This window comes from Hyla sarda, chromosome 3 (genome assembly GCF_029499605.1).
Source record: "Hyla sarda isolate aHylSar1 chromosome 3, aHylSar1.hap1, whole genome shotgun sequence".
NCBI lineage: Eukaryota > Metazoa > Chordata > Amphibia > Anura > Hylidae > Hyla > Hyla sarda.
Window position 1 is genome coordinate 5,172,212 of NC_079191.1, and position 24,441 is coordinate 5,196,652.

General features: G+C 51.0%; 1 protein-coding gene across 1 annotated transcript; it reads right to left on the reverse strand.

Annotated features, from left to right (window-relative positions):
* Positions 1–5,411: 5,411 nt before the first annotated feature.
* Positions 5,412–23,277, reverse strand: TMEM214 (transmembrane protein 214; the record flags this gene model as incomplete). Its single annotated transcript, XM_056563699.1, is given in 16 exon segments — positions 5,412–5,762; positions 5,851–6,002; positions 13,176–13,344; positions 14,723–14,819; positions 14,901–15,018; positions 17,141–17,251; positions 17,447–17,495; positions 17,730–17,821; positions 17,895–18,036; positions 19,135–19,236; positions 19,357–19,438; positions 19,948–20,053; positions 21,341–21,423; positions 21,898–22,032; positions 22,172–22,322; positions 23,075–23,277. Coding segments are annotated over 16 exon segments (1,875 nt in total). The 3' UTR covers positions 5,412–5,635.
* Between the last annotated feature and the right edge of the window lie 1,164 nt (positions 23,278–24,441).

The window sequence follows — 24,441 nt, forward strand, 5'->3', positions numbered from 1 at the left end:
CTTCCGTTATTTTTTGATTATATATTTTTTAAGCTACGGAAATGAACAGAAGCGGCAGAATCCGAAACATTGGGATGACCCCATTTAGTGTTTCTCCCATCATTGAATATCCTCGTCCGTGGGTCCTTATAGGGTCTTGATGTCCCCCCCTTCTGGCCAGACCCATCCCAAACTATTCTGACCGGAGGGTCACCGGACAGAGAACTTGGGGCAACCACTTGTTGCACGGTTCATCCACTTGTCCCCGCAAATGAAATGTAGGCAACAGCTTCACCTATTGAACTTGGCCGCCAAAAAGGGGGTTGGTCTTTAAGTGAGCCCCATAATAGTGAATATTCACCAATAAACCCAATTTTTTCACTCTAACGAGATCATATTATTAGAGAAGTAGCGGTTCTTGTGTACGACTCGTGCTCACCTGTTGTAGCTGATGTGGCAGGCATGCATCTTCAGCCATATTGATTCCAATTCCATCCCTGAAAGGGTTTCCTAATGCTGCCTACATTTCCCATAACCCTCTGGTATTGCAGAGAGAGGGGGGTGGAGTCTGATCACTGCAGCTGGCCAGCTAGTTAGGCTGCTGGTGCTGGAGGTCCCCTCAAGTGGACTGATAAGAAGTGGGTTGGGGTCAGTTCACTTTAAGTGCAGTTTTGATGGGTTTGTTTTATTCCAAGTGCATTTTTTGAGAGACATTTTGCCATGATGTCCCCTATAACCACAACTGAGGAGTTTTATGAAGCTTTTAAGCAGTTCACAGGAAGTCAGCTGACCCAGGACTGACCACTTACTCTGACACATTAAAGGGGTACTCCACCTCTAGACCTCTTATCCCAAATCCAGAGGATAGGGGATAAGATGTCTGATCGCGGGGGGGGGGGGGGGGGGGGGTGTTCCGCCGCTGTGACCCCCACGATCTTTGTGCAGCACCCAACGCTCGTTAAGAACGCTGCGTGCGGGCAGAGGGGTCGTGACGTTACTGCCACGCCCCCTCCCTTAAAGTCCATAGACTTGCATTGAGGGGGCGTGGCGTGATGTCACAAGGGGCGTGGCATTGACATCACAACCCCACCACCAGCTCCAAGTGTCCAGAACAGTGGAGCACCCCAATGTGACTTTTTTTTATTTTTGTGGGGGGGGGGGGGGGGGGGCAGCCGATCACGTGACCCAGACAGCCGATCACGTGACCCAGTTACAGTAATGAACCACATGACTACAGCTGTATGGAAGTTAACAGATTGCCCTATAGGAATAGTGATGCTGAATGCCCATGATATGGGCACAAAAAACTAAACAACCTATAGTGCAGTATTCTCAAATTGTGACCCTCCAGATGTTGCGGAACTTCAACCTCCAGCATGCCCGGACAGCCAACGGCTGTCCGGGCATGCTGGGAGTTGAAGTTTTGCAACATCTTGAGGTCTACAGCTTGAACACTGCACAAAGGGATAAGATGAGAGGGAAGCCTGGATTTACCTTTCAGGGACAGCGTGGATCCTCTGGAGAAGGCAGACAGGCTTTTGGCTGTCCGGGCATGCTGGGAGTTGAAGTTTCGCAACATCTTAACAGGGGTATTCCGGATGTCTATGGCCAGAAAACGATCTGGGTACTCCCCATAGGGGGCAGTATCAGCTTTAAGATCACGACTGCAACTCATCCAGAAAATGACTAATATCTTCTGTGAGCGGGAGACACGGCTCTCCTCAGTCCTAATGGCCATCTATGGTGACACTATTGCTTACTAGTTCGAGTAGGAAGAGCAGCTCTGAAACAAACTGCAGCTCCGATTCATCTTGTATTATAGTTTACAGAACTGATTGAGACAAAGAATTCTGTACTGGTTGTTACACGTTATATTATTGGAGTATAGCCCCGCCCTCGAGAGTGAGAGGGATCGGATACATCATATCGGACATCACCTAAAGGAGAAAATACACCTCCTTGGGAAACTTCTTCCTCTCCTAACGCTTCGCTAACAAACCCGGCTTTTTCAAAGGTATGAGGCCTCACACCTTTGAAAAAGCCGGGTTTGTTGGCGAAACGTTAGGAGAAGAGAGAGAAAAGTTTTAGCGCAACACTGTGTTTTATTCCGAGTACATATGGACTGCTGGCTATACTAGTCTGTAGACGGTATAAAACGCATCCAGCAGTCCATTTCATAACAGTCTGTGATACACATACAAAGAAATCTCATTAGTGGAACCAAATAAGTACACAGGAGTTGTAATGTGAACACACCACTGCCATCCAGTGGCCACTGAGTACAATTTTCATTTTTTAATTTTAATTATAGTAATAAAGACAATTATTTTGGGGGATCTTTAGTCAGGGTTATTCCCGAGGGGGTAATTTCCCAAGGAGGTGTATTTTCATTAGTTGGCCCTAAGATCCTCTGGGGACTTTTTTGGTGTTGTAGACCACATAAAGGAGAGCTCCGGTAGAGAAACCCTATCCCCTATCCTAAGGGGAAAAAAACAAAACAAAACAAAAAAAAGTGTCTGACCGCTGGGACCCCCCCCATGATCTCCCATGCAGGGCCCCAGATCTCCTTCTAAATGGAGCATGGTGACCACCACAGGAAGTGGCGCCTGACACGCCCCCTCAATGCCTCTCTATGGGAGATCCGGAGAGTCCAAAGTGCAGCGCTCCAGGTGAAGTGAAAAAAACTGTGACCCGTAACCGAATGTGACCTGAGATCTCCATGCTGATTGCTATATGGGGTTCAGATTAGGGTTTAGGTTAGGATAAAGGGGCTAGGATTAGGGGTAAGGATTAGAGATTAGGATAAGGGGGCTAGGATTAGGGGTAAGGATTATGGGTAGGGGTTAGGGTTTGGATTACTGTTAGGGGTTAGAGAGGGAGACAGCTGTAATGCAGTAAAGTGTGTCCTACGCGGAGGGTCACAGTTTTCTTAATTACATCGGCTCTCAGAGATACATTGAGGGGGCGTGACAACATGGGTTCATGCAGGGGTCTACACGCCCCATTCAGGAGGAGAGCCCATGAGATTGCGGGGGTCCCAAAAGAATGGCCGATCTTTAACCAAAAACAGCGCCACATGTAAACACAGGATGATTGCAGTATTGCAGCTTGTTACTCACTACAACAGAGCTGGACTGCAGTACCGCACACAACCTGCGGACAGTCGTGGAGCATTTTTGTGAATAGTCTTGCTTTTCTTACCCTGGACCCCCCCATCCCGATAGCACACGGTACTACGATGGTGCGGCCCCAGGTCCCTGTTTTATTGTATCCTCTAAGATTTCTAGTCACGTCCTCCCCCCCCACCTCCACTTCTTCCAGTTTCCGGCTTCATCTCATCGTGGTAAATGGTTTCACACGGGGATCGGGCGGCCCCGCCGGACATGGCGCAGGGAACGAGTCACATGGTAGAGTTTATTATTTAGTAGCCGCCCTGTATATCCACTTACTGTCTGTATACTGTGTGTAGAGTATAAACCCCGGTGGCCTGTATATAACTAATGTAAAGATAGAGATATTAATAAAGATTTCTGTATTGAACGCTGCGTCATCTGTTTCATGAATCTTACGTAAAACTTGTGTCATCGTGAGACCCCTCCCCCCATGACTTATTCAAAACACGCAGAGCCTCAGTCCTTAAAGGGGTACTCCGCCCCTAGACATCCAAAATGTCTGATGTTGGGGGTCCCGCTGCTGGAAACCCCCACGATCTCTCCTGCACCACCCAACATCTGGTGCAGCGCGCTGCAGGGGCAGGAGAATCGCGCTGTCACAGCCCCACCCCCCTCAATGCAAGTCTATGGGAGGGGGCGTGACGGCTGTCACGCCCCCTCCCATAGACTTGCGTTGAGGGGGGCGGGGCCGTGACATCAAGAGCAGGGCATGACCGTGACATCAAGAGGCTCCTTTAGATCATGGGTGCCCCGGCTCTCCCGGAAAGTATCAACCCCTGCACGAAACAGCAGTAGACACGCCCCCTTCATATCTTTATGGTAGAGCTGAAGGGTCTCCCATAGAGATACATGGAAGGGGGCGTGTCCGGCGCTGCTTTGTGCCGGGGTGAAGCCGCTCTGCTTCCGAAGAGAGCTGGGGCCCAGTACAGGCAAATATCGGGGGTCCCAGTGGTCGGACCCCTTGCAATGTAATCCTGTAGATAGGGACACTCTAATGCTCCAGTGTTCTGAACATTTTGTTAAAGGGGTACGTCACTGGAAAACATTTTTTTTTGTTTTTCTTTCTAATGAACTGATGGCGGAAAGTTAAAAAGATTTGTAAATTTTATTCTATTAAAAAAAATCTTAATCCTTCCAGTACTTATCAGTTGCTGTATGATCCACAGGAAGTTCCTTTTCTTTTAGAATTTAATTTCTGTCTGACCACAGTGCTCTCTGCTGACACCTCTGTCCATGTCAGGAACTGTCCAGAGCAGGAGAGGTTTGCTATGGGGATTTTCTCTTACTCTGGACAGTTCCTGACACGAACAGAGGTGTCAGCAGAGAGCAATGTGGTCAGATTGAAAAGGAAATTCAAAAAGAAAAGCACTTCCTGTGGAGCATACAGCAGCTGATAAGTACTGGAAGGATTAAGATTTTTTTTTTATAGAATTACATTTACAAATCTTTTTAACTTTCCGCCACCAGTTGATTAAAAAAACAAAAGTTTTCCAGTGGAGGAGTACCCCTTTAAGAACACTCTGCCGACATGACCCCTCCCATAGACATAAATGGAGGGGGCGTGACTTATCATCAAGACTACTGCCGCAGGAACCCGGAATTTGTTTAGAATGCCGGGTGCTGCGGGGGGGGCCCCAGAAGCGGGAGCGGAGTACCCCTTTAAGCACTCCCGGCATGACAGCGAGCCCCCCCTCCCCCACAGGATGCACTTCCAATAAGAACCACTAGGTGAAGTCAGGATCATCTCTTGATCAGGTCCCTTCCGGCACTACACAGACAACCCACCTGGTGGTGCTGCAGGGAAACAACACTTACCGCCAGGTATCTAGACGGAAGGTTCCACTGCAAGGACGCTTCTCTACCACGTAGAGATAATACAGAGAACACGCGACGCACCGACAGCCGCACCTTTTTAGCGTCTTCTGCAATACTGTCATGTTTATTAAAATGAAGAGGACGACACGGGAGGAGGATGGTCGCAACGTCATATCGGGCCATAGACGAGTCCAACAAAAAAACAAAACCACCTGACGAACGTAATTTAATGACAAAAAAGAAAAATATGGCTAAAAAGACCAAGGCTCAGTCTGGGGAGAGTAAAATGGAGGATGGATGAGGACGAACCAGATGATGTCAGAATAATCGCCGGCCACGGAATGGAAGAGTCCACAGGTCAAGGGTCGAAAGTCTCCAGAATGTCACATTCACAAAAATAACCAAAAAATTATAAGATCCACGTCTGGAGGAAATGTCCGAGGAGATCAGGAAGACGTCTGGACGTCATGCGCAGATTTCCCATCAGTCACTGAGCGGCGGCGGCTCCTGACATAAGAACGACAAAACTCAGAGGGGGGGTATGTGTGATCCCGATGCATCTGCACCAGCCATGGTCCTGGAACCGGTCCCCGTTGCAGATTTGTGGTCACCAACAGAGGGGGAGAGAAGCCGATGAAAGTCATTAAGGGATATGGCTTTGGGGGGCTCTAGTGACTGGAGACCATCGCGATGGCCCAGTCTCTGACCGCTAACGTTGTGTTCTGTAGGAACGTCCAGGAGGATTGGGTGATGTTGGTCAGGTGACCTCGCGTGCAGTCCCACGTCACCTTGCCACTGTGCAGAGAAATAAGACAACATGATATAGAGAGACTAAGAGATGAGGGAGAGGGGGGGGGGGGATATCTGAGGCAGGGCCACCTACTTGCAGGAATCCACGTAATGCTGCCACGTCCTCTGGAGGGCGCTCTCACAGAACTGCACCGCAGGCAGGAGGTAATCGTGGTAGAGGAGGACGAGGAGTTCTCTCAGGTACTGGAGAAGATGGAGGACGGAGTCCGGGGTGTGGGACTGAAGCTGCCACGACAAAGAGGAAATCTATAGGAACAGGTCACATGTCCACTCTGCAGCACATTAAAGGGGTTCTCCGCTGCACACATCTCATCCAAAGACTAGGGGAGAAGATGTTAGATTGCGAGGGTCCTGCCACTGGGACCCCCACAATCTCCAGCCTGGCAGCTTCCGCGTCAGTGACGTCATGCCACGCCCCCTCCATTCATGTCTTTCGGCTAGTACAGAGCAGCCACGCCTCCCCCCATAGAGTTGAATAGAGGGGGCGTGGCAGCCTGCATCACCAGTCATTGGGGAAGGATCGGAGTTTGTCATCTCGCAAGGTGCGGAGTAGGGGATAAGATGTTTTTCGGCAGAGCACCCCTTTAAAGGGAGTGAACAAGCTCTTTCCCAATCAAAAATTTTAATTTCCCTTTCTTCCCATTTTTACAAGAAGAAAATGTCAGACCATAAAATCACCACATTTGGTATCGCCACTTACAAAAGTGTCCGATCTATTAACATATTGCGGTAAAGGGGTAATAGCAAGGGGGGGGGGGGGGGCGGGGGGAGTTCAGAACTTCTTGATCACACTGCCCCTCCTCCAGTCACTGTCCATAGCAATGTCCCAACCTAGGCCAGTGACTGGAGGAGGGGCAGTGTGATCAAGAAGTTCTGAACTCCCCCCGCCCCCCCCCCCCCCCCCCTTGCTATTACCCCTTTACCACAATATGTTAATAGATCGGACACTTTTGTACGTGGCGATACCAAATGTGGTGATTTTATGGTCTGACATTTTCTTCTTGTAAAAATGGGAAGAAAGGGAAATTAAAATTTTTGATTGGGAAGGAGCTTGTTCACTCCCTTAAAGGGGTACTCTGCCAAAAAACATCTTATCCCCTATTCACTACTCCGCTCCTTGCCAGATGACTGGCGGCTACAGCCACCATAGCCCCTCCATTCATGTCTTTGGGAGGAGGCGTGACGGCTACGTAGTAGACGTCACTCCTCCTCCTATAGACATGAATGGAGGGGGCGTGGCGTCACGAACGTGGAAGCTCCCGGCCCAGAGATCGCGGGGGTCCTCAGCGGCCGGACCCCTACGATCAGACATCTTATCCTCTATCCTTTGGATGAGGGATAAGATGTTTTTCGGCGGTGTATCCCTTTAACCCCTTAAGGACCAGACCATTTTACACCTCAGGACCAGAGCGTTTTTTTTGCACATCTGACCACTGTCACTTTAAACATTAATAACTCTGATGCTTTTAGTTATCATTCTGATTTCGAGATTGTTTTTTCGTGACATATTCTACTTTAATATAGCGGTAAAATTTTATGGTAACTTGCATCCTTTCTTGGTGAAAAATCCCAAAATTTTATGAAAAATTTTAAAAATTTGCATTTTTCTAACTTTGAAGCTCTCTGCTTGTAATGAAAATGGATATTCCAAATAAAAAAAATTTTTATTCACATATACAATATGTCTACTTTATGTTTGCATCATAAAAGTGACGAGTTTTTACTTCTGGAGACACCAGAGGGTTCAAAGTTCAGCAGCAATTTTCCAATTTTTCACAAAATTTTCAAACTCACTATTTTTCAGGGACCAGTTCAGGTTTGAAGTGGATTTGAGGGGTCTTCATATTAGAAATACCCCACAAATTACCCCATTATAAAAACTACACCCCCCAAAGTATTCAAAATGACATTCAGTCAGTGTTTTAACCCTTTAGGCGTTTCACAGGAATAGCAGCAAAGTGAAGGAGAAAATTCACAATCTTCATTTTTTACACTCGCATGTTCTTGTAGACCCAATTTTTTTATTTTTACAAGGGGTAGGAGGAGTAAAATGTATACTTATATTTGTAGCCCAATTTCTCTCGAGTAAGGACATACCTCATATGTCTATGTAAAGTGTTCGGCGGGCGCAGTAGAGGGCTCAGAAGCGAAGGAGCGACAAGGGGATTTTGGAGAGAACATTTTTCTGAAATGGTTTTTGGGGGGCATGTTGCATTTAGGAAGCCCCTATGGTGCCAGAACAGCAAAAAAAACCTCACATGGCATACCATTTTGGAAACTAGACCCCTTGAGGAACGTAACAAGGAAAAAAGTGAGCCTTAATACCCCACAGGGGTTTCACGACTTTTGCATATGTAAAAAAAAAAAAATTTTTTTCACTAAAATGTGTGTTTCCCCCCAAATTTCACATTTTTGCAAGGGTTAATAGCAGAAAAGACCCCCCAAAATTTGTAACCCCATCTCTTCTGAGTATGGAAATACCCCATGTGTGGACGTCAAGTGCTCTGCTGGCGCACTACAATGCTCAGAAGAGAAGGAGCGCCATTGAGCTTTGTTTGGAATAGAAGTCGGGGGCCATGTGCGTTTACAAAGCCCCCCGTGGTGCCAGAACAGTGGAAACCCCCACATGTCACCCTATTTTGGAAACTACACCCCTCACAGAATTTAATAAGTGGTGCAGTGAGCATTTACATCCCACTGGCGTTTGACAGATCTTTGGAACAGTGGGCTGTGCAAATGAAAAATAAAATTTTTCATTTTCACGGACCACTGTTCCAAAAATCTGTCAGACACCTGTGGGGCGTAAATGCTCACTGTACCCCTTGTTACATTCCGTGAGGGGTGTAGTTTCCAAAATGGGGTCACATGTGGGTATTTTTTTGGGGGGGGTTTATGTCAGAACCGCTGTAAAATCAGCCACCCCTGTGCAAATCACCAATTTAGGCCTCAAATGTACATAGTGCATTCTCACTCCTGAGCCTTGTTGTGCGCCCGCAGAGCATTTTACGCCCACATATGGGGTATTTCTGTACTCAGGAGAAATTGCGTTACAAATTTTGGGGGTCTTTTTTTCCTTTTAACGCTTGTGAAAATAAAAAGTAAAGGGCAACACCGGCATGTTAGTGTAATTTTTTTTTTTACACTAACATGCTGGTGTAGACCCCAACTTTTCCTTTTCCTAAGGGGTAAAAGGAGAAAAAGCCCCCCAAAATTTGTAGTGCAATTTCTCACGAGTACGGAGATACCCCATATGTGGCCCTAAACTGTTGCCTTGAAATACGACAGGGCTCCAAAGTGAGAGAGCTCCATGCGCATTTGAGGACTAAATTAGGGATTGCACAGAGGTGGACATAGGCGTATTCTACGCCAGTGATTCCCAAACAGGGTGCCTCCAGCTGTTGCTAAATTCCCAGCATGCCTGGACAGTCAGTGGCTGTCCGGAAATGCTGGGAGTTGTTTTGCAACAGCTGGAGGCTCCTTTTGGAAACACTGCCATACAATACGTTTTTCATTTTTATTAGGGGGACAGTGTAAGGGGGTGTATATGTAGTGTTTTACCCCTTATTATGTGTTAGTGTAGTGAAGTGTTTTTAGGGTACATTCACACTGGCGTGTTACGGTGAGTTTCTCGCTAGAAGTTTGAGCTACGGCAAAAAATTTGGCGCAGCCCAAACTTGAAGCAGGAAACTTACTGTAAACCTGTCCGTTCACATGGGGAGGGCAAACCTCCAGCTGTTTCAAAACTACAACTCCCAGCATGTACTGACAGACCGTGCATGCTGGGAGTTGTACTTTTGCAACAGCTGGAGGGACACTGGTTGGAAAACCTTCAGTTAGGTTCTGTTACCTAACTCAGTATTTTCTAACCAGTGTGCCTCCAGCTGTTGCAAAACTACAACTCCCAGCATGTACTGATCGCCGAAGGGCATGCTGGGAGATGTAGTTATGCAATAGCTGGAGGTACGCAACTACAACTCCCAGCATGCCGAGACAGCTGTTTGCTGTTTGGACATGCTGGGATTTGCAGTTTTGCATCTGGAGAGCTACAGTTTTAGAGACCACTGCAAAGTGATCTCCAAACTGTGGTCCTCCAGCTGTTGCAAAACTACAATTCCCAGCATGCTCTGACAGCAAACAGTTGTTTGAGCATGCTAGGAGTTGTAGTTTTGCAAGATCTGGAGGGCTACAGTTTAGGGACCACTATATAGTGGTCTCAAACTGTAGCCCTCCAGCTGTTGCAAAACTACATATTCCAGCATGCCCAAACAGCTGTCTGACCATGCTGGGAGTTGTAGTTTTGCAAAATCTGGAGGGCTACAGTTAGAGACCACTGTATAATGGTCTCAAACTGTACCCTCCAGATGTTGCTAGGCAACTCACCGGCTTCCGTCGGATCCAGCCGCACGTCATCGCCGCCCGCCGATCTCCGTCGCCTGCAGCCTCCGACGCCCGCCCGGATCGGTAAGTGGATCTTCGGTGCCGGTCCCCGTCATTTCCCCGTCCTGCCCCGCCTATTGTGGGAGGGCAGGACGGGGAAAACGAAAGTAAACCCCCCGCCCCCGATCTGCGATTGGTGGTCGCGTCTAGACCACCAATAGCAGGGATAGGAGGGGTGGCACCCGTGCCACCTCACTCCTATCGCTTCAGGGGGATCCTGGGTGTCTTAGACACCCGCGATCCCCCTTACATTGCGGGTCACCGGGTCACCATAGACCCGTAATGACCCGGAATCGCGCAAATCGCAAGTGTGAATTCACTTGCGATTTGCCGCGATCGCCGACATGGGGGGGGGGTCTGATGACCCCCCTGGGCATTTGCACGGGATGCCTGCTGAATGATTTCAGCAGGCATCCCGCTCCGATCCCCACCCGGCGCACGGCGGGGACTAAAACTGCCCATGACGTAAATATACGTCCCAGGTCCTTAAGACCCAGGGTGTCGGGACGTACCGTTACGTCATGGGTCCTGTAGGGGTTAAGGACATATCTCCTTCCTTCCATCAGACCAGATAAGTAGATTGCCTATTGAACTGATCACTGCTGTGCCTATGTATATCACTGAACAGTATAAGCAATCTAATGACTCCTATAGGGGACATGGAGGGGAATTTTATATATAAAATTTACCTCTTGCGACCGCAGGGCATACGCGTACGCCCTGCATCCCCAATCCTTAAGCACTCAGGGCATACCTGTACGCCCTGGTCCAGTCTAACGGGTTTAAACCGTTCTCACCGGCGGAGAATGGGTTAAACCCGGTGGGTCCCGATTGCTACGGGCAGCCAGGACCCACAGCTGATGCTCGGGCCGATACCTGGCACCTAAAGAGAAAGCAAAAAGAATCCGGGCAGTCCCATCAAAACAAAAATGGTACCGATAAAAACTACAGACGATGACGCAAAAAAATTAGCCCTCATACCGCCCCATATATGGAAAAAAAATAAAATAAAATTATAGGGGTCAGAAGATGCCAATTTGAAGCATACTAATTTTGGTGCAGGAAGTTTATCATTTTTTTTTTTTTAAGTATTAAAATAAAATAAAGCCAATATAAATTGGGTATCCTCGTAACCGTACGGACCCCTAAATATAAAAGGCGTTTCTTTTTTAATTTCACCATACAAATAATTTTTTTTTTTGGTTTTGCCGCCGGTTATACTAGGTTATAAGTGACGTCATTACAAAGTACAATTGGTGACGCTAAAAACGAGCCCTTATATGGGTCTGTAGGTGCAAAATGGAACGTGTTCTGATTTTGAGGAAAAAAACGAAAATTTGCTGAGTCCTTAAGGTGAAAATAGGAGTTAGGAGTTAGAAAATTAGGAGTCCCTAAGGGGTTAAATAAGCCCCTGCCCAAATAAAAATTTAAAAATCAAAATACTTATTCTGCATTTTACCCCACAAAAGTGTAAAAAATATAAAAAATTATAAAAACAAAAAATACACTTGGTATCAGTGCGTGCTTAAATGTTCAAACTATCAAAATATAATCTTAATGATCCCGTAACATTGGACGGCGTAAACATTAAAAAATAATAATAAATTACAAAAAGTCAAAAATCGCTGCTTATTGTCAAATTTTTCCTTTTTTTTTTATTTTTTTTAAGAGCTTAAAGTCAAATATAGGCAAAAGTGGAACAATAAAAATAAATAGAAAAGAAGTGACCCTCATGGGTCTGTGGATGGAAACATAAGAGAGTTATAGCTCTTAGAAGGCGAGGAGGAAAAAACAAATGCCAAAATATACCGTATTTTTCGCCCTATAGGACGCACCGGCGTATAAGACGCACCCAATTTGTAGGTGCAAAATCTAAAAAAAATAAAGATTTTGAACCCAATAGTGGTCTTCAACCTGCGGACCTCCAGATGTTGCAAAACTACAACTCCCAGCATGCCCGGAAAGCCGTTGGCTGTCCGGGCATGCTGGGAGTTGTAGTTTTGCAACATCTGGAGGTCCGCAGATTGAAGACCACTGCATAGGAGGTAATACTCACCTGTCCCCGCCGCTCCGGACCCGTCACCGCTGCCCTGGATGTCGCTCCATCGCTGTCCCCGTCGCTCCGGAACGTCTCTGCTGCCGGCCGGGTATCCTCGCTCTCCGTCGCCGCCATCACGTCGTTACACACGCCGACGCACGTACGCGACGACGAGGAAGGAGAGCGCCGGCCATACAGGGGATCCCTGAACGGAGAAGACACCGAGGAGGTAGGTAAGGTCCCTCCCGGTGTCCTGTAAGCACTAACCCGGCTGTTCGGGACGCCACGGTGAAATCGCTGAACAGCCGGGTTAGTGTCACTTTCCCTTCAGACATGGTGGTCAGCTTTGATCGCCGCGTCTGAAGGGTTAATACAGGGCAGCACCGCGATCGGTGATGTCCTGTATTAGCCGCGGGTCCCGGCCGTTGATGGCCGCAGGGACCGCCGCGATAGGGGTGTATTCATCGTATAAGACGCACCGACTTTTTCCCCCCAGAAAAAGTGCGTCTTATACGGTGAAAATACGGTAATTGCCTGTGTCCTTAAGGGGTAAGTCCGCAGAGGGAACTATTTATAGCAAATACTGGACAGAGTTATACATATGTGCAGCAGTGATCAGTATTATCTGTGATCCACTTCTCTGGTCTGCCATCTTTACTCATCGGACCCCCACAATTGTGCAGCGGCAGACTGATGAGTACCCCACCCCACTAGTGATCAGTACTGATCACAGCATCTGAAGGGTTAATGGAGGGTATGAGTGCAGATGTCCATCATCAGCTCCTGCGCTCGCATCATAGTCCGGATGGGACTCCGGACGTACAGGTAGGCCACGTGTCCCCCAAGGGGTTAAGCACTAACGTGGGGGGGCCCCCCCAACACCTGCTCCCTTATTGGCACCCGCTGGTATCCGCGCTCCTTACCCACTGGATGAACCAGGGTAGGTTGTCCCTCAGGTAGGTCAGCTGTGAGGAGCATTTCTGTGTCACCAGTATGAATCCGTCCCGACTCTTCTCCCACATCATCTCCAGGACTGGTCCCAGCACTTCCACCGCCTGCGCGTAATACACCGGAACGTTACGCTCCAACCAGCTGCGGAGGAAGAACATTACTATCATGTGGGTGACACCTGGTGGAGAGGAATAGGTATAGCATGCTAAGGTTTCTAGAGGGTGCAGGGCAATGCTTTCCAACCAACGTGCCTCCAGCTGTTGCAAAACTACAACTTTCAGCATGCCCGGACAGCCGAAGGCTGTCCGGGCATGCTGGCAGTTGTAGTTTTGCAACAGCTGGAGGCACACACTGGCTGGGAAACACAGATCTGTGTAGATGATGGCCTCTTGACCTCTGGATGTCAGAGGAGAGAAGAGTTGGACAATTGTCCCCCTGCAAAATACCTGTGTTAGTGTATGGGGGAGTGCATGCTGGGAGTTGTAGTTTTTGCAGCAGCTGGAGGCGCACACTGGCTGGGAAACACAGATCTGTGTGTATGATGGGTTCTTGACCTCTGGATGTCAGAGGACAGAAGAGTTGGACAAGTGTCCCCCTGCAAAATACGTGTGCTAGATTATGGGGGAGTGCATGTTGGGAGTTGTAGTTTTTGCTACAGTTAGAGGCACACACTGGCTGGGAAACACAATTCTGTGTGTATTGGTGACCTCTTGATTTTCTGTTGACTCTGGATTGGATGTCAGAGGGGAGAAGGGTTGGACAAGTGTCCTTCTGCAGAATACATGTGCTAGTAAATGTGGGATTGGGGGAATATATGCTGGGAGTTGTAGTTTTGCAACAGCTGGAGACGCACCCTGGCTGAGAAACACAGATCTGTGTGTATGATGGCCTCTTGACTCTAGATGTCAGAGGGGAGAAAGGTAAGGCAAGTGTCCCTCTGCAGAATACATGTGCTTATATATGTGGGAGTTGTAGCTGGAGTCACACTGGTCTGGAAACACAGATCTATGCATATGGGGTCCTCATTTCCCTGTTGACTCTGGATGTCAGGGGGAGAGAAGGGTTGGACAAGTGTCCCTCTGCAGAATACATTCCCTAGTGTATGTGGGATTGGGGAAGCGCATGCTTGGAGTTGTATTTTTGCAACAGCTGGAGGCAAATTGGTTGGGAAACACGGATCTGTGTATTGGTGACCTCTCAATCCTCTGTTTCCTCTGGATGTCAGAGACAAGACGTGTTGGGCTAGTGTTCCCCGGCAGAATGTGCTAGTGTATGGGGAGTGCATGTAGGGAGCTGTAGTTTTCCAACAGCTGGAGGCACCCTGGTTGGAAAATGCACATCTGGACTTGTCAGTTGACCTGGATGTCAGAGAAGAGAAGGGTCAGCCAAGTGTTCCTCTGCAGAATACATGTGCTAGTATATGGGGGAGTGCATGCTGGGAGTTGTAGTTTTTCAACAGCTGGAGGCACCCTATATGAAAAATCCTGGTGTAGGGTAACACTAAGGGGAGAGGCCCCACCTGTGACAATGCTGAGCCGCATACGAGCCTTTGCTCCAGGCCTGCTGGGCGAGAGGGGTGAGCCCCGTATGCTGCAACGCTGAGGCTGTGCTGGAAGCTGGAGGTACAAAGAAGAGACATGTTATCTACAGCTGCAGTGTCGTGACATTGTTATCTGCACAGACATCAGATCACTGACCGTGGAACGAGCCGTGGGTCCGAACGTCGTGGATTACAAAGCCGGAGGCGAAGACGAGGGCGACCAGGAAAATCCGGAACCATGGAAATCCGCGTCCCTTCATCTTCTTCAGGAGAGCCTGTAAGAAACAGATCAGCATGTACAGTAGAAGAGTGAGCGCAGCTCTGGAGTATAATACATACACCAGCAGAATAGTGAGTACAGCTCTGGGGTATAATACAGGCTATAACTCAGGATCAGTACAGGATAAGTAATGTAATATATGTACACAGTGACCTCACCAGCAGAATAGTGAGTACAGCTCTGGAGTATAATACAGGATATAACTCAGGATCAGTACAGGATAAGTAATGTATGTACACAGCGATCTCACCAGCAGAATAGTGAGTACAGCTCTGGAGTATAATACAGGATATAACTCAGGATCAGTACAGGATAAGTAATGTAATGTATGTACACAGTGATCTCACCAGCAGAATAGTGAGTACAGCTCTGGAGTATAATACAGGATATAACTAAGGATCAGTACAGGATAAGTAATGTAATATATGTACACAGTGATCTCACCAGCAGAATAGTGAGTACAGCTCTGGAGTAAAATTCAGGATATAACTCAGGATCAGTACAGGATCAGTAATGTAATGTATGTACACAGTGACCTCACCAGCAGAATAGTGAGTACAGCTCTGGAGTATAATACAGGATATAACTAAGGATCAGTACAGGATAAGTAATGTAATGTATGTACACAGTGATCTCACCAGCAGAATAGTGAGTACAGCTCTAGAGTATAATATAGGATATAACTCAGGATCAGTACAGGATAAGTAATGTAATGTATGTACACAGTGACCTCACCAGCAGAATAGTGAGTACAGCTCTGGAGTATAATACAGGATATAACTCAGGATCAGTACAGGATAAGTAATGTAATGTATGTACACAGTGATCTCACCAGCAGAATAGTGAGTACAGCTCTGGGGTATAATACAGGATATAACTCAGGATAAGTAATGTAATGTATGTGCACAGTGACCTCAACAGCAGAATAGTGAGTGCAGCTCTGGAGTATAATACAGGATATAACTCAGGATCAGTACAGGATCAGTAATGTAATGTATGTACACAGTGATCTCACCAGCAGAATAGTGAGTACAGCTCTGGAGTATAATACAGGATATAACTCAGGATCAGTACAGGATAAGTAATGTAATGTATGTACACAGTGACCTCACCAGCAGAATAGTGAGTACAGCTCTGGGGTATAATACAGGATATAACTCAGGATCAGTACAGGATAAGTAATGTAATGTATGTACACAGTGACCTCACCAGCAGAATAGTGAGTACAGCTCTGGAGTATAATACAGGATATAACTCAGGATCAGTACAGGATAAGTAATGTAATGTATGTACACAGTGACCTCACCAGCAGAATAGTGAGTACAGCTCTGGAGTATAATACAGAATATAACTCAGGATCAGTACAGGATAAGTAATGTAATGTATGTACACAGTGACCTCACCAGCAGAATAGTGAGTGCAGCTCTGGAGTATAATACAGGATATAACTCAGGATCAGTACAGGATAAGTAATGTAATGTATGTACACAGTGACCTCACCAGCAGAATAGTGAGTACAGCTCTGGAGTATAATACAGGATATAACTCAGGATCAGTACAGGATAAGTAATGTAATGTATGTACACAGTGATCTCACCAGCAGAATAGTGAGTACAGCTCTGGGGTATAATACAGGATATAACTCAGGATCAGTACAGGATAAGTAATGTAATGTATGTACACAGTGACCTCACCAGCAGAATAGTGAGTACAGCTCTGGGGTATAATACAGGATATAACTCAGGATCAGTACAGGATAAGTAATGTAATATATGTACACAGTGACCTCACCAGCAGAATAGTGAGTACAGCTCTGGAGTATAATACAGGATATAACTCAGGATCAGTACAGGATAAGTAATGTAATGTATGGACACAGTGACCTCACCAGCAGAATAGTGAGTACAGCTCTGGAGTATAATACAGGATATAACTCAGGATCAGTACAGGATAAGTAATGTAATGTATGTACACAGTGACCTCACCAGCAGAATAGTGAGTACAGCTCTGGAGTATAATACAGGATATAACTCAGGATCAGTACAGGATAAGTAATGTAATGTATGGACACAGTGACCTCACCAGCAGAATAGCGAGTGCAGCTCTGCTCCTCTTACCTGACACGTGGACTCGCACTGCTCCACCTCTCTAGAATTTGGTGATTTTTTGGAGAACTCTTCATTGGTCACACGGAAGGACTGAACCGTCTCCCGCACAGACTTCTTCATCTAAAAAATAATTAAACAGGGGAACTAGATTTAGGATGAACCCTTAACCCCTTCATGACTGGGGACTAATTAACTATAAGTTAGTCAGCTGACCACAGACATCACAAGGCCTGTCTATGTATTGTATTTGGGGGAGGGTCGTCCTCACTTTCGGACCCTCTGTAAAAGGCTCTGGTACAGTAAGGGTTAACTCACCAGTTTAGAGGTCGTGTCCCAGGATTTGAGTAGATGCTTCAGGAGCAGACTGAAAAACAAAATGGCGGAGAACGGGGTCACAGACGATGGGGTGAAGATGAGGATTGAACAGGGTGAAGCGCTGATAAGGTCATTGTTTCCCAATCAGGGTGCCTCCAGCTGTTGCAAAACTACAACTCCCAGCATGCCCGACAGGAGCTGTAGTTTTGTTACAGCTGGAGGCACCCTGGGTGGGAAACACTGTATAAGAGTCTACAGCAGAGACAGGAGGGTGGACACTTACCTGGACTGTGATAGGTGCTTGGTGTACAGCTGCCTCCACACACTGAAGCTCAGGGGGTCAAGGTTCAGACATTCGTACAGACTGCGGAGAAGCTGTGAAGTAGAGAGGGAGCGGCGGTCAGCGCGAGTAACACCGCGTTGGCTCAGCTGGTGGTCAGCCACCTACCTCTTTCTTCATGGGGGCGGGGCAGTTGTGGGTGGCTCTGGACAGGAAGGAAGGGAAGTACGTGTGCAGCGTGTTCTGTGGGGTCGCGCCAAATGCCAGAACCTTCAACCGGGGATACAGGTCTCTGAGCTGCTCCTGCTGACTGCAATACAAAGAGCGGCGCGTTATAGAGAGAAGATGGTCACGTGACCAGCCCTACACATCTAGCCCCGCCCACTCCTGTATACCACCTAACCCCGCCCTCTACACCTCCGTATACCACCTAACCCCGCCCTCTACACCTCCATATACCACCTAACCCCGCCCTCTACACCTCCATATACCACCTAACCCCGCCCTCTACACCTCCATATACCACCTAACCCCGCCCTCTACACCTCCGTATACCACCTAACCCCGCCCTCTACACCTCCATATACCACCTAACCCCGCCCTCTACACCTCCATATACCTAACCCTGCCCACTAAATCCCCCCATCCAGTCCCCCCCACACCGTACCACCCCCGCCCCATCCAGCCCACCCCACACCAGTCCCATCCAGCCCCCCCCCCCCCCAACGCACCACCCTCGCCCCGTCCCATCACCTTTGGATAGGAGATAAGATGTCTAGGGGCGGAGTACCCTTTAATAAATTTTCCACTCTCCATTTCCCATTTAGCTACAGGCACTACACAATGCAGTTCTCTTTTGCTCCTCCCACTATCAATCTAGCCCCACCCACTACACAATCCCTCCGTTACCTCTAGACCCCCCACTACACCTTTCCTGTTGATCTTACACCGCCCACTACTTATTCCCGTTGCCTCAAGCCCCGCCCACTATTCTCCCCGTTTTCTCTAGACCCGCACACATTACTGTCACTTATAAGTGATTACAAAATTCCTGTAAAGACCCTTAAATCCTCTGAATAATGAGAATTAATTTGATTACATCCTCCAATCACACCTGAAGCTGCACAATTATTATCAGTCAGAATACAAAGCAATGGATTGTGGGAGATGTTGTGCTCACACCGAGCCTAACAAGAGATGGTGTAAAACTCTACGTGTCACCTGAACTCACTGCTGTGGTGCATTGTGGGAGATGACGTGGTTAGGCCAAGTGACATTAAGTAATATCATCTCCCAGGATGCATCCCGGTAACTAGACACATGAACCAGCAGGGGGCGTCAGAGATGAGGTGGAGATGGGGTCTGTGGGGGTCCCTGAACCCGCGGGGGTCTGTGGGGGTCCTCCTACCTGGCAGACAGCGAGTTGTTTGGCATAAAAGCAAAGTCCAGGAGGGGGAAGAAATCCTTTGGGCCGATCATTCCGAATCCTTTGGTGAGATTAGAATGCATCCTGTGGGGGGAAGAGATCAGCGATCAGGAGGGGGCCGCACCATGCCCGCTCCAGGGGGTGTCACATGATCACAGGCTCTATGCTACAACTCCCAGCATGCCCTGACCACCCTCCCCTTACCTCAGGAGACGTTCCAGGTAGGAGATGGCGAAGGGCGACAAAGCCTTGATCCCCAGGACCGGAAACATGAGGCCGAGCCAGACTGCAAGAATAAGGGGGGGGACACAGTCAGGGCCCAGGTACAAGGGGGGGGGGGGGGGGGATGGAGACAGTCAGGGCCCAGGTACAAGGGGGGGGGGGGGGGACACAGTCAGGGCCCAGGTACAAGGGGGGGGGGGGGGGATGGAGACAGTCAGGGCCCAGGTACAAGGGGGGGGGGGGGGATGGAGACAGTCAGGGCCCAGGTACAAGGGGGGGGGGGGGGAGAGACAGTCAGGGCCCAGGTACAAGGGGGGGGGGAAGACAGTCAGGGCCCAGGTACAAGAGGGGGGGAGACAGTCAGGGCCCAGGTACAAGAGGGGGGAGGGGGGGGGGAGACAGTCAGGGCCCAGGTACAAGAGGGGGGAGGGGGGGGGGGGGAGACAGTCAGGGCCCAGGTACAAGGGGGGGGGGGGAGACAGTCAGGACCCAGGTACAAGGGGGGGGGGGGGGGAAGACAGTCAGGGCCCAGGTGGGGACAAGTATCACCCCCCACACCACTCCAGCACTTACTTTTTAGCCCCTCTGTCAGATCCGTGTATCCCGCCTGTCCCACGGCCCACATCAAGGTGAGACATCGCACCGGCCGGTTCTGCTGAGCCCGCAGCATATCCAGGTACTGGGGAGAGAGGGGAAACGACTTAAAGGGACAGCAGACAAAACATTGTCCCATAGCAGCCCCCCCCCCCCCCCCCCCCCCAACCACAATAAGATTCACCCTCCATGAGGCTCTGGTAACCGTGATCCCTATAAGGGCAAGTCACACTTATCAGAGGCTAAATGTGAGGCCTAGGAGAGCGTGTGCCAGCCGCAGGAATGAGAAGGAGGAGAGAGCGGAGGAGGAGGACAGCTGCAGGGGGGAGGAGGAGGAGAGAGCGGAGGAGGGAGGAGAGAGCGGAGGAGGGAGCAGAGGACAGCTGCAGGGAGGAGAGAGCAGAGGAGGAAGGACAGCTGCAGGCGTGATGATGAGGAGGAGAGGGTGGAGGACAGCTGCAGGCGTGATGATGAGGAGGAGAGGGTGGAGGACAGCTGCAGGCGTGATGATGAGGAGGAGAGGGTGGAGGACAGCTGCAGGCGTGATGAGGAGGAGAGGGTGGAGGACAGCTGCAGGTGTGATGATGAGGAGGAGAGGGTGGAGGACAGCTGCTGGTGTAATGAGGAGGAGGAGAGGGTGGAGGACAGCTGCAGGTGTAATGAGGAGGAGGAGAGGGTGGAGGACAGCTGCAGGTGTAATGAGGAGGAGGAGGAGGAGAGGGTGGAGGACAGCTGCAGGTATAATGAGGAGGAGGAGGAGAGGGTGGAGGACAGCTGCAGGTGTAATGAGGAGGAGAGGGCGGAGGACAGCTGCAGGTGAGGAGGAGGAGAGGGCGGAGGACAGCTGCAGGTGTAATGAGGAGGAGGAGGAGAGGGTGGAGGACAGCTGCAGGTGTAATGAGGAGGAGGAGGAGAGGGTGGAGGACAGCTGCAGGTGTAATGAGGAGGAGAGGGCGGAGGACAGCTGCAGGTGAGGAGGAGGAGAGGGCGGAGGACAGCTGCAGGTGAGGAGGAGGAGAGGGCGGAGGAGAGGGTGGAGGAGGAGGAGAGGGCAGAGGAGGAGGAGAGGGCGGAGGACAGCTGCAGGAGAGGAGGAGAGGGCGGAGGAGGAGGAGAGGAAATAGAAGGTTGGTACAGTGAGGCAGACTGTAGCCTCCGGACCATATATCTCTGTATCAGTCTGTAGTTCAGGCTGTTTCTCTAGGCTGGAAACAGTAACAAACCCTCAGCTGTGAGACATCAGTTCTGTTCAGGGTCTCCTCCTCCGGAGCCTGGGAACCCCTTAATGTAATCGCTGGGGCTGGGCTGCTGCATACAGATGAGACCACACCCACCAGGTATTATAACAGATGGCCCCGCCCACTATTATTACCTTCTTTATGTTGTTGGTGACGGTTTTGGGTTTGTCCAGTAGAACCGCCTGGAGACAGATCCTGTAGCCGTGGACGGACTCCGCTGTGTACGAGAGGGAGGATATAGACGGGTCACCACTCATTCCACCTGCCAGCATGAGGCTCCACCCCCTACATGTAGCCCCGCCTCCCATTATAGTATGTGTTAAAGGGGCACTCCGCTGCCTCATCATTTTGTTCTGAATGCTTGGAGCGGATGTCTTGACGTCACGCCCCTCGTACCATCACACCACGCCCCCTCAATGCAAGTCTATGGGAGGGGGCGTGGCGAGGGGGGCGTGGCGAGTGGGCGTGACATCATGACCCCCCACCGCCGACACCCATCGTTCTGAACAAATGCCTGGTGCTGCACAGAGATTGCAGGGGGTCCCATCGGTGGGACCCCCGCGATCAGACATATTATCCCATATACTTTGGATTGGGGATAAGATGTCTGGGGGCGGAGTACCCCTTTAATCCTACATCTCCCATCTCTGGATGTGACCTGGAGGTGGCGCAATGGAGCGGGATGTGTTACCTGAGGGTTTATCCAGCTCCTGCATCATTGCGAACAGACAGTGGTCCACCAGCATCTCCAGCACGGTGGGCATCTTCAGCAGCAGCGCCCGCACGATGCCCCGCAGCTCCTTACTCGTCAGGCAGTATGGGTAATCTGGAGGGGAAAGGGCAGCGTTACACCATAAACCCTGCCACACCTGTACAGCGCCCCCTACAGCCTGTGTCTCTGCTATAACGCTCAGTCATGGCGCTCGCCTACAGGTGGTGGAGGAGGCTTTAGTCACATGACTGACCGTGGGACTGGTGGGTCGGCACCGCCTCGTTCTTGGTGGTCTGTAGCTTGGAGTTCAGGTAACCGGCCAAATCCTTCACCCAGATCTGAGGGTTCTCAGGGAACATGTTCTGACTGTTCTGCATCGCCCTCTGCAACTCCGCAACGTCCAGCTGGAGAGAGAGACCGCAGTGTTATAGGGGAGCAACCGCGCGCACACAACTTACTGCTACTCCAGGCACACACACCTCACCGCTCCGCCCCGGGCCCACACACCTCACCGCTCCGCCACGGGCCCACACACCTCACCTCACCGCTCCGCCCCGGGCCCACACACCTCACCTCACCGCTCCGCCCCGGGCCCACACACACCTCGCCGCTCCGCCCCGGGCCCACACACACCTCACCGCTCCGCCCCGGGCCCACACACACCTCAACGGTCCGCCCCGGGCGCACACCTCAACGGTCCGCCCCGGGCGCACACCTCAACGGTCCGCCCCGGGCGCACACCTCAACGGTCCGCCCCGGGCGCACACCTCAACGCTCCGCCCCGGGCGCACACCTCAACGCTCCGCCCCGGGCGCACACCTCAACGCTCCGCCCCGGGCGCACACCTCAACGCTCCGCCCCGGGCACAAACCTCAACGCTCCGCCCCAGGCACAAACCTCAACGCTCCGCCCCAGGCACAAACCTCAACGCTCCGCCCCAGGCACAAACCTCAACGCTCCGCCCCAGGCACAAACCTCAACGCTCCGCCCCAGGCACAAACCTCAACTCTGAACTCACTATTCTGCTGTTACATCATGATTTATCCTCCAGAGCTGCACTCACTATTCTGCTGTTACATCATGTCTTTTCCTCCAGAGCTGCACTCACTATTCTGCTGTTACATCATGTCTTTTCCTCCAGAGCTGTATAACTCACCGCCCGCAGTGCCTCCTCTAGAGTAGTATATTTCCCTTTGGTGGGTGCAGCGCCCCCTCCTGACGCCTTCTTGAAGCTCTTGGGCTGCGGTGACTTCTTGGGGTTCTGGGGTTCAGCGCTGGAGGGAGGGACCTGCTCCTTGTTCTGCTCCTTCTTCATTATCTTCTCGAAGCCCTGCTCATACACTGTGGGCTTTATAGGGACTGGAAGACAAGAGGTCAGAGGTCAGCGGAGGAGGGTCTGCAGAGGAGGAGGAGGAGGAGGAGGAGGAGGAGGAGGGGGGTCTGCAGAGGAGGAGGAGGAGGAGGAGGGGGGGGTCTGCAGAGGAGGAGGAGGAGGAGGGGGGGGTCTGCAGAGGAGGAGGAGGGGGGGTCTGCAGAGGAGGAGGAGGGGGGGTCTGCAGAGGAGGAGGAGGAGGAAGAGGAGGAGGGGGGGGTCTGCAGAGGAGGAGGAGGAGGAAGAGGAGGAGGGGGGGGTCTGCAGAGGAGGAGGAGGAGGGAAGAGGAGGAGGGGGGGGTCTGCAGAGGAGGAGGAGGAGGAGGGGGGTCTGCAGAGGAGGAGGAGGAGGAGGAGGAGGAGGAGGGGGGTCTGCAGAGGAGGAGGAGGAGGGGGGTCTGCAGAGGAGGAGGAGGGGGGGGTCTGCAGAGGAGGAGGAGGGGAGGGGGGTCTGCAGAGGAGGAGGAGGAGGAGGGGGGTCTGCAGAGGAGGAGGAGGGGGGGTCTGCAGAGGAGGAGGAGGGGGGTCTGCAGAGGAGGAGGAGGGGGGTCTGCAGAGGAGGAGGAGGGGGGGTCTGCAGAGGAGGAGGAGGGGGGGGTCTGCAGAGGAGGAGGAGGGGGGGGTCTGCAGAGGAGGAGGAGGGGGGGGTCTGCAGAGCAGGAGGAGGGGGGTCTGCAGAGGAGGAGGGGGGGGGGGTCTGCAGAGGAGGAGGGGGGGGGTCTGCAGAGGAGGAGGGGGGGGGGTCTGCAGAGGAGGAGGGGGGGGGTCTGCAGGGGGGGAGGAGGGGGGGGTCTGCAGAGGAGGAGGAGGGGGAGGAGGGGGGGTCTGCAGAGGAGGAGGAGGGGGAGGAGGGGGGTCTGCAGAGGAGGAGGAGGGGAGGAGGAGGGGGGGTCTGCAGAGGAGGAGGAGGAGGGGGGGTCTGCAGAGGAGGAGGAGGGGGGTCTGCAGAGGAGGAGGAGGGGGGGGTCTGCAGAGGAGGAGGAGGGGAGGAGGAGGAGGAGGGGGGGTCTGCAGAGGAGGAGGAGGGGGGGTCTGCAGAGGAGGAGGAGGGGGGGTCTGCAGAGGAGGAGGAGGGGGGGTCTGCAGAGGAGGAGGAGGGGGGGTCTGCAGAGGAGGAGGAGGGGGGGGTCTGCAGAGGAGGAGGAGGGGGG